The sequence below is a fragment of the Loxodonta africana genome, chromosome 7 (genome assembly GCF_030014295.1).
Source record: "Loxodonta africana isolate mLoxAfr1 chromosome 7, mLoxAfr1.hap2, whole genome shotgun sequence".
Lineage (NCBI taxonomy): Eukaryota > Metazoa > Chordata > Mammalia > Proboscidea > Elephantidae > Loxodonta > Loxodonta africana.
The window spans coordinates 6,307,398-6,317,539 of NC_087348.1; the positions used below are offsets into that span (position 1 = coordinate 6,307,398).

Below are 10,142 nucleotides of genomic sequence, written 5' to 3' on the forward strand. Positions count from 1 at the left end.
CCACTTCCGCTTCCGGCCGCGGCTGCAGGAAGATGGCGGCGGCCGTAGTAGCTTCGGTTTTGAGGGTCAACCTCGGGCGGCTGGCGTCTGAGTGCCGCCGCAGCATCCTCAGAGCACCCGGCCCCGGAGCGGGTGAGACCCGGGCCCCGGAGTGGAGGGGGAGGCATGGCGAGCGGTGCTCCCTGCCGTCCCGCCACGTGTGCGTCCGTGTCTGTCCAGCTTGGTGGCTTCGGTTTGATCACGTGTTTTGATGCGGTGGCTAGAGCACGGGCTTTGGAGTTAGGGGAACCTGGGTGCAGATCTCGGTTTCTCCCGTTAATAGCTTAAATTTTGACTATGGCGCTTCAGCTTCTGTATATTCTCTGTGTTACAGGGGTCGGGGTGGGGACTCAGGCTCAGAGGAGTTACGTAACTTGCCCAGGGTCACACAGCAGGGAAACGGGAGTGATCCAAACGCACCCCCAAGTCACAGGACGAAGGCTCGGAGGCAGGCGTGTGCCTGGCGGATTCCGGGAATGGCAAGGAACTAGAGCAGCTGGTGCAGGGTGCAAGGGGGAAGGAGCACAGGAGATGGTTCAGAGATAAAAGAGGATCGCATTGTCCAAGCTCTGCAGGCCTCTTGTCCAAAATATACAACTCAGAACACCATTAACAGATTGTTGTGCAGGTTTATCAGGAGGGATCAGTCCCCGGAGAAGGACGTCATACTTGCTAAAGTAGAAGATCGTCTAAAAAGAAGAAAACCCTCAAGAAGCTGGATTGACACAGTGGCTGCAACAGTGGGCTCAAGCATAACGATTGTGAGCATGGCACAGGACCTGGCAGTGTTTCCTTCTGTCATACACAGGTTGCTGTGAGTCAGAACCGACTCCGGGGCGCCTAACAGCAACAACATGCAGGTTTAACAGACAACTTTTAAAGCTGGGTATCACACCATTACTAAGTAAATCAGTGCACCAATTAAGATTTTTGAGGGTAATTATGTATAATTTAATCAGGAATTTTGAACAAGAAGTTTTGATTGGTAGAGGATTATGTCAGAATACATAAATCTGCATAAACATTATAAAGAATAAAAAATAGAAATCTTACTAAGACAATCACAGGATCAGTGAGCCACGATTACAAGATCTCTGGAGTCATGTTCGTTAATCCTTGATTGTTTTCTGAAAGAATAAGTTTCAAGTGTTTGAGTGAGCCTGATCACCTAAATACAATTACGTGAAACTAGGCAAGCTATTTCTAAAGGCTAGAAGCACGACGTCCTTCTCCAGGAACTGTACTTACTGAGAAACCTCTCCCCTGTTTTTTTCAAAGTACCATACACTGTATTTCTCTCCTCTGACTGTGAGTGCCTTTGTCCCCTAAACTATTAGTTATCTGCTACTACAAAACAAATTACCGAAAATTTAGTAGCTCAAGACAGCAAACGTTTATTATCTCACACTGTTTCTGAGTGCTGAGAATACAGAAGCAGCTGGGCTGGAAGGGTCTGGCTCAGGGTCTCTTAAGAGATTGCAGTCAAGCAGCAGCTGGAACTGCACTTACTGCAACATTCCACTGGGGCTAAAGTGCTGCCAAGCTCACTCCTGTGGTGCTTAGCAGGACTCAGCTCCTCTCCGTGTGGCTGCTCAACAACGTGTGGCTGCTCACAACACAGCAGCCCCCACAGCCAGAGAGAGAGAGAGTGGGCACGCAGGAGGAGGCCACGGTCTCTTTTATAACTTGGTCTCAGAAGTGATGTGCCAATGGCCACACCCACCCTGTAGGTGGGTCCACACAAGGGTGAGAAGGCCACGAAGCGGGGCTCACTGGGGCCCTCTTGGAGGCTGCTCCCCCAGGTGGACATAGAATGGAGACAAACGTACAAGGCACTTGGTTGAGGACCAAGTGCGTGGGAAGATGATTCTGCAGTTGGTACTGTGACATGGCGTGATGAGCACATGGCAACAGATAACCAGCTACTAGAACCACATGCTTTTAGCTTGGCTCCCTAGAGTTTTCTGCAGAAGTTACGATGCCGTGGCTTACACTGGCTAGGACCAGTGACTGCGGTTGCGTGTTTAGCACGGTAAAGGGCAGTTTGTGGTTCACGCTGGTAATCATCCCTGTCTCTCTTGTTCCCGCAGCTCCCCTCTGGTCCGCTGCTCGGCAGCTCTGCTCCCAGAGCTCTTCACTTCCACAAGGGTAATGCCAAACGCGGGGCTTGGTGGCTCTTTCCTTTCATTGGTAGGACTGTCTTTCTGAATTCATAAATTCAAACATCAGGTTTTCAAGAATATTTAAATTTGACTTTTTGGCAGTGTTTTCCTCAGGCCCTTTAAATATAGATAGCATTGCAAACACCCCGAGAGAAAGGCGTTTTAGGCCTTATATAGCTGTAGTTCCTTAAGGGAAATCTTGTAATTCCTAATCAGAGATTTCTAACTGGGAAGAGAGAGCAGAAGGCTGTATCACAATCTCCAGGAGGAATTGACATGATCTGAAAATCACACTGAGTGTTAAAATGTTACACTTGGAAAACAAAAAGAAATTTAATGTAAACAACAGAAGTAAGTTTTGTGCTGAGACCTTCTGTGTGTCAGTGCCCGAGAGGAGAGCACGTTTCCCTGCAGGCAGCTTTTGTTTGTTTGGTTTGGTTTTTGTTGTTTGTTTTTTATGCGGCCCTGGGGTAGAAAAACTGCAATTTCATTTTCTGTTAGAAGCAACAACAAAAGCATAAAAGCAGTCAGGATCGTTTGGATTGGGCTCTGGCTACCCCTCCCCTTTTTGTACCTGTTGCCGTCAAGTCAATTCTGACTCATAGCGACCCTATAGGACAGAGCAGAACTGCCCCATAGGGTTCCCAAGGAACAGCTGATAGGTTCAAACTGTTGACCTTTTGGTTAGCAGCCGAGCTCTTAACCACTGTGCCACCAGGCCTTCCCTCTTTGTAGATGCCAGGTATTAGAGGGAAGTATGGGTCAGGGAGTTGGGAACTGAGGCAGAGGGTGGAACAGGCGGAGTTACTAAAACAGAGATGACTTTGCCCATATGGCACTCATAGTCACTGAGGTGGGGGGCGGACAGACCCGTGGCTGTAGCAAGGACAGACTGTGATGGGCCCCAGGTACAGCACACTGGCCACGTTCCCAGCCCTGTGGCCCTGCCTAGTGCATATCTGGGAACATTGGCTGATCTCATCCCACCACAGCCCTTCAGGCTGCTGCTTCTGTTCTCATTTTCTCAGCTGAAGGAGCTGGGACATAGAGTAAACATCTTGCCTAAGATCATGGTAGCCATAAGTGGCAGGGCAGGGGTGACACACAGCTCCTGTCTGGGCAGAAAGGAAGAGGAGGCACCCACCTGGCACGGGTAGGGGCTGGGGCTCATAAGGTGAGGGAAGAGCAAGGAAAGTAGTCCTGTTCGCATGAGATGCAGGGAAGGGCGATTGGAGCCAGGCTTTCGATGCCCTTGCCTGCGGGGAGGGGAGTGGGGAGCACCATAACTGCATTCGGGAGGCGGGGAGAGTAAAGCGTATGGGGAAGGTAGGGAGAAGGGGTGAGTGGTTCAGCCTCCGAGGGTAAGGGTGCCCCAGGACACCGGGAGAGTCCGGCCTCCCTGGGTGCCCACCCAGGAGTGAGGGCTGGCCTACAGCACAATATCCTCGGGTTCTTGCCCTGATCACTGAATGACTGCTGTTGCCCCTTGAAGTATATGGGGTTCTGAGAGCATGTGTGGGCGCCTGTCCTCAGGGTCACAGCAGAAGTGGGGTCTGTACTAGAGAGACAGCGTTGGTGTTGCCTGGAGTCACTTAACATCAAGATAGCTCACACGTGCATGCACACACGTACACACACATACATGGGTGCACACACCCGCACGCCCCTTCCCAGCATTCCAGCCATTCCTGTGAATGTCTGAGGGCAGCTAACTCCCGCTGCAAGGGCAGCCTCCCCACAAGGGCCTGCAGGACCCAAGCCCGACTCCCTGAGCGGGTGGGACCCTGTGCTTCTTAGCCTTTTGTGCACATCACCTCGTAGGGTCTGTGCACCTTTGTACGGGAGTGTGATGTGCGTCTATAAAATTGTCTTCACAGATACGTTCCTAAGACCTCCCTGAGCTCGCCACCTTGGCCAGAGGTCGTGCTGCCCGACCCCGTTGAGGAGGTGAAGCACCACGCAGGTAACAGGCTTCACCGCAAGGCCACACCCATACCTCCAGCCAGAGGCATCCCCTGGCCCAGGTCGAGGAGGTCTCACCTCCAGGTGCTCTGGGACACAGCACGTGTAAAAGCGCCTCTTAATTTTCTGCCAGCTGACACCAAAATGTGAAATGTGTTCACCTCACGGATGGTCCCTGAGCACCTGCCGCACTCTGGGCAGGTACCGGGGTGAGGGCGGCCCTCCCTGTCTGTTGGTAGAATTGTGGGTTCAGAGGAAGACCCCTCCCAAGCACAAGGGCACCAGGCGTGATGGCCAGCGGGGGCCGGTGCGTCCTCCTGCTGGAGACAGGCAGAGCCCTCGGAGCCGTGTGAGATGCTGCATGTGAGGAAGAGGGCACAGCCAGCAGCCGCCTCGGCCGTGCCCATGCCGGACCTTCAGTTTTCAGAGAAGCTGGGAATCCCAATTATCACATGGAATCCTCTAGTTTTACCATACTGCCTCGGACGCAATGCAGGACGATGCCGTCAGCCCTGCACTGCCGGCTGCAGCTGTGGCCTCAGCTGCATGTCCAGGGCAGGAACGGCCACGCCAGCCTGTGCCCCACCCTGAGCCAGGGCCACTGGGCTGGTACACGGGGAGCACCTGTTCAGAAAGTGAATAGCCCTGGTGGAGGGGTCTGGGCTGAGTCAGAGCAGCAACAGTGGAGACGAGCCAGGAGCCCTGGTGGGTGAGGCGTGGGTTAGAGGCCTTCCCAGCTAATTCTAAAGGTGCTAAGGCCTCCCTTTACTTCTGGGGTTTTTACACCCTTCAGTCCTCCAGCTGTTACACCCCAGCAAGACTGCCCCAGATTCGTAAGGAGGGGGCCGCGTAGGCCGGGTGCATGGGCCAGAGAATTGTGTGAGGCATTCTGGCGGTCTGACGTGTGGGGATGTCGGTCTGTGCAGGCCTCTCATGGTGAGCGATGTTCCTGGGAGTGGGGCAGGCCCTGCAGTACTTGGTGCCGGTGCCCCTACAGGGTGGCGGGGAGAAGGGGGGCAAGAGCTCAGCCGGCAGCCTGAGAAAGCGTACCGCTGTCACATCAGCCCAAGACACTTCACGGAGCTCTGGGTCACTGGGGAGAGTGGAGGGTTGCACGGTGAGACCCCTGCAGGGGCTGCTACCTCCCAGGTGTGCTTACTGACCTGTCCCCTTCCCCCGCAGAGGTCGTGGGCAAGGTGAATGAGCTGATCGCCACGGGCCAGTACGGTAGGCTCTTTGCTGTGGTGCACTTCGCCGGCCACCAGTGGAAAGTGACCAGTGAGGACCTGATTTTGATTGAGAATGAGCTGGATGCCGCCTGTGGCGAGAGGATCCGCCTGGAGAAGGTGAGGCATGGTTTCCCTGCACTCGGGCTGAGTCACCAAGGAGGCAACCCCAGCCCCAGTCCACCGCTGAGGGGAGGAGGTGTACCCTGCGTTGTTGGAAGGGACGGGGGATGTTTGGCCCGGAGCCCTCCCTCCTGCTCGCTGGCAGAGCCGCAGGAAGTGCAGGTGAGGCGACTGCTCCCTCTGGAACGAAGCGTGTCCATATTGATTTGCCCTCCACTCTCAGCACGTTCCCCGGGAAATGTTTGGCCCTGAGGTACTGTAAACATCCCAGGAAGTACAGAGTGGGTCTTGAAGCCCAGATTTAAGGGGAACAAGGTTACATTTCGGCCAGAACACTGTTCTGACCTTGGGTTTGTCTGCTGTGGCTGCCATTTTTAACCGGGACTGTTTAGGGCACTTCCAGGCACTGATGTACCTCACGGCCCAGCCAGCACAGAGTGATCTGTTCTGATTCAGCCGAGCGGATCAACCTGCATTTATCTCTGCAATGGCTGATTTTTCCAGGGTGTATTTAATAATTCATATGTGTGATTTTACTATTTAAAACTCCTCCTTCCTTCACGGTGGTACAGTTTCTGTGTCTGTAGACCAGGGCGGGCAGCAACCTCCATCTCCAGGCCCTCCCGCATGCAGCCTGTGAGTTGAGCTGTCGTGAAGCACCAGCAGCCAGCGGAGCCCGGTTCTCCCCAAGCATGTCAGGGACCCTGTCGCCACATACAGGCCAGGGTGCCAGTGTTTTTTCATGTCAGAAATGTAGGAGACTTCAGGAGCATGTCTCTGAGGATTTTTTAAAAGACACCATTTTGAGCCATTCCATGTTAACAGAAAGGTTATGGGAAACCCACGTAATGCAGACAGCTTCGCAGAACTTAGGAAACCCCGTAACGGAGAACGTGTCACGCTGAAATCAACTCTAAAAGCTTCTTTTTATTATTTGTTACTATCTACTGTACATCGTCCATTGACATTGCTGTAAAATGTACTTTGCCTTTAGACATTGCGTTGGATGGGATGGGATTTCGTCCTCATCAGTAAAACTTAAGACACTCTCCCAACATCTGATAAGGTGACCGTTGTGGTTGGAGTGCAGACGTTTCCCCTGCGACAGCTTAGCGTCCCGGTTTCCCCACCTTGCGGGTGGCTGCCGGGCTGTACACAAGCTCGCAGCCGTTAGTACACAGCTGAGCCTGACTCCGCCGTACCAGCAGTAACATCAACTGCTCGAAAAGGCCCCAGTTTCTGTAGGGGGTTCATGGCAGTTATCTGAGTGCAGAGCCACTGCGACAAAGGCAGCCAGGGCCTGAACGTAAGAGCACCCCGCCACGTTCAGGGCCACGAGCCTGGAAGCTTGCCCACCCAGGTTTTTGATGTTAAAAGGAGTCATTGCATAAATCAAATGCGTATTCAAGTGTTTTCGATATCAGATAATCTGCTCCTTTGCGCGTCAGCAGTGCAGCCACGTGAGACTTGATCCTTACTTCTAGCCTCAGACCCTTGTTACTGATTGGTCATGAGCTGATGATTAAATAAGTGCTCCCATTTGATTTTTCAAGGTCCTGCTGGTTGGGTCTGACAACTTCACGTTAGTTGGCAAGCCGCTCCTTGGGTACGTGCTGTTACATGACGGGCATGGTCTCCAGACTGGGGGCTGGTTGTGCGGACCAAGGAGACAGTGCAGCTAGGCTGGGTGTGAGGGGGGGTCTGGTCCCACTTGCTGTAAAGGCCACACACAACGCATTCCTGCTTGAGAGCGGTGGAGGGTACCCGTCAGCGTCCCCTGAAAAGAACACGTTGCTCATCCAGCCCTGTGCGGTCCCTTTAGGACTGGCTGATGTCTTGCTCAGAACTCACCTTCCTCACATGCTTCCGTAGTTTTCAAAATGTCCACAGTTCCTTTTATAATCAGCAGAAAGGAAAATAAAATTTTACTTTAGAAATTCTCACGTGGGGTGTGAGTAAAATTGAAACATAATCAGACGGTATGTCATTGTTTATTCTCCTTCCTTCTAGAAAGGATCTTGTTCGAGTAGAAGCCACAGTCATTGAAAAGACAGAATCATGGCCAAAAATCAATATGAAATTTAAGAAAAGGAGAAACTACAGGAGAAAAAAAAGTAAGCAAGAGCGTAGCTGGCGTCCGGGGCACTGTTGTGCCTTGGTTGTTGTCCCGTGTCTCCCTGGGCCGGGCCAGGCACTTCCCTACCCTCTGCCAGGTGCCGTTTGAGGTGAGGAGGCCCCGGGGTCTGTCAAGATTCCTTCTCAGCTGCGCCAGGGTGGTGGGAGCAGGTCTCTGGGAACCCGCAGTCACTGCCCCCAGAGCTGTGATGTGGACGACCCCTGGGACTAGCTGAACACCCATCCGCACCACAACCAGCAATTCCGCTCTTCCCCAGCTAGACTCTCACACTCATGCACCGTGAGATACAAACAAGAATATGGGCAACAGCTTTGTTTATGGGAGCAAAAAGCTTGACACAACCCCCATGGCATGCTAGGAGCAGGGGTGGGTTCGCTGAGATAGACCCACTTGGGGACTGTCAGAGCCGCACAGGAAATGAACTGTAGCCATTACAGCCATTACTCAACAGTGTGAGTGAGCCAAGGCCTGCGGCGTGAGGCAGCTGAGGCCCTGATGGCATTCTGGTCCTGGCCACAGAAGCCAAGAAGCATCAGGCATTGGCTGTGACACAGGAGACACCACCCGGGCTCCTGGGTGGCCGAGACAGAGAAGCAGGGGCAGGCGGAGCGTGTCCAGCAGTCTCTGGGCACAGGGGACCGGGGTGTCCGTAAACACCAACACACCCATAGGGAGGGCAGGGGAAGGTGAGGTCTCGGGAGAGGCTGTGCCAGGTGGCCTCACTCCATCCCCCACGGCTTGTCCTCCTCTGCCCATCCTGAGGGAGTTCCTGACCCCTAGCTTGGCCAAAGTCCTCACCGTCCCCGCCACCCTGCACTTCTCTGTTCCAGGCCTGGACACCTAGCATTGCCCCCAAGGAAGCAGTTAGTGGACACCCACGCCAGGAGGCCCCGCCAGGAGACACAGCCCAGGGGGCCAGGGCTCCTTGGGGTGGCCCAGGGCCTGGCTAGCATACGGCGGGTGGGTATAGAGCCCTGTCAGGGGAAATGGCTATTACAGCTCTCATTTGCAAAAGTGATTGTCAGCCTAAACTACGGTGTCATACTTAACTGTCGGTGAGGTGGTCCCCACTCATGGGGACCCCACACACAATGGGCTGGACCGTTGTGACCCATTAGGTTTTCAGTGGCTGACTTTCAGAAGTAGATTGCCAGACCTTTCTTCTTAGGCCATCTTGGTCAGGAAGCCCTGCTGAAACCTGGTCAGCATCATGGCACCTCGTAAGCCTCCACTAAGGGACGAGTGGCAGCTGCATGAGGTGCACTGGCTGGAAATTGGTCCCAGGTCTCCCGCATGGAAGGCGAGAGTCCTACCACCGCCGCTGCTGTGAGCGGGGAGTAGTTAAAGTACACCCGCAACAGTGGCACCTCCGGCCGTTCCACAGCAGCATGAGTGAATTAGGGTCTCCCGAAACGGTGACCCCAGGCTACCTTAAAGCCACTTTAGTGGGGAGCCTCCCCTACATCTGGATGCTTCCAGGTAGCCCCCAGGTAAGCCCGGTGGAGGCCATCCCATCCCAGGCAGGCGAGGTCACCAGGTGTGAGCAGTGTGGGGAGGGAAGACTACGTGCCGGCCCTAGGCTCTGGGTGTTCCAGCCTCTGCAATGACGTCCACGTAGCCACAGAGCTGGTGTAGCCTGTGCACGGAACGTGTGGGCAGCAGGTGGGAGCATCACAGGGAACTCGTGCCCCAGCGGGTGACCTGGTGTTGCTGGGGCCGTCTGGGCGCGCGCTGCCTGTGGAGCGGGGCCTGGCGAACAGCACAGAGTTTGCTGCCAGCCTGTCAATGTGTTCTCTCCTGCAGTTATTGTCACAGCACAGACTGTGCTCCGGATAAACACCATCGAGATTGCGCCCTGCCTGTGACTGGAACTCATGTTGACAGAAGCAGAAAAATAAACTCTGCTTTTCCAAGGAGACGGGTGTGTGTGCTATGTAGGAAGCCCCACAGGCCTGTTATGCATGACCATGTTGCCTCAAGCTCTGTGGCAACAAGCTTATTCTTAACACATACCACTTCTCCGCAGAGCCAGAGAAAACAGGACTTGGGGAAAACCTCCTGGCAGGGCCTCCTAGGGTCTGTGTGCTTGTGGAAGACAATCGCACTCTCGGCCATCCTTCTCCCCCTCCCCACCGCCCGTGGCTGGCTCGGGGGAGGGAGGGCCTTGGGGGCATGGCTGGGACCAGGACCTACCGTCAGGAGAGGTGCCATCTAGATCCCATTTCTGGGCAAGATGCACAGAACATGAGACTTGCATCCCTAGGGAACCGAAAAAGCACCTTCTCTGATGATTTGCCCTTTTAAAAGCTGAGGTTCAAACCAGGCCACATGGCTCCAGAGTCCTGCTCCCGGTCCATCAGAGAGGGGAGATGGGTGCAGGGCGGTGGGGAGGGCCGAGTCTGGAGGGGTGACCCTCAAGGTGGTGGGGACTGTGTGCTCTGGGTCTGGGGCTGCTTAAGGGGACTCTTCTAGGAGAATAGCAGAGACTCAGGG

The 10,142-nt window shown here is 54.3% G+C and overlaps 1 protein-coding gene across 1 annotated transcript; it reads left to right on the plus strand.

The window, feature by feature from the left end:
* The first annotated feature begins 15 nt into the window (after positions 1 to 15).
* Positions 16 to 9,565, plus strand: MRPL21 (mitochondrial ribosomal protein L21). The gene is made up of 7 exons (XM_003419534.4): positions 16 to 132; positions 2,130 to 2,187; positions 4,079 to 4,164; positions 5,346 to 5,509; positions 7,066 to 7,118; positions 7,523 to 7,626; positions 9,453 to 9,565. The coding sequence occupies exons 1-7, from the start codon at positions 33 to 35 to the stop codon at positions 9,512 to 9,514; spliced, it is 627 nt and encodes a 208-aa protein (XP_003419582.1). The 5' UTR covers positions 16 to 32; the 3' UTR covers positions 9,515 to 9,565.
* Positions 9,566 to 10,142: the final 577 nt, after the last annotated feature.

Coding starts and splice junctions, on each gene's coding strand:
- MRPL21 (XM_003419534.4), top strand. CDS start 33: ATGGCGGCGGCCGTAGTAGCTTCGGTTTTGAGGGTCAACCTCGGGCGG. Junction 5,510..7,065: donor AGAGGATCCGCCTGGAGAAG/GTGAGGCATGGT, acceptor TGATTTTTCAAG/GTCCTGCTGGTTGGGTCTGA. Junction 7,627..9,452: donor AAACTACAGGAGAAAAAAAA/GTAAGCAAGAGC, acceptor TCTCTCCTGCAG/TTATTGTCACAGCACAGACT.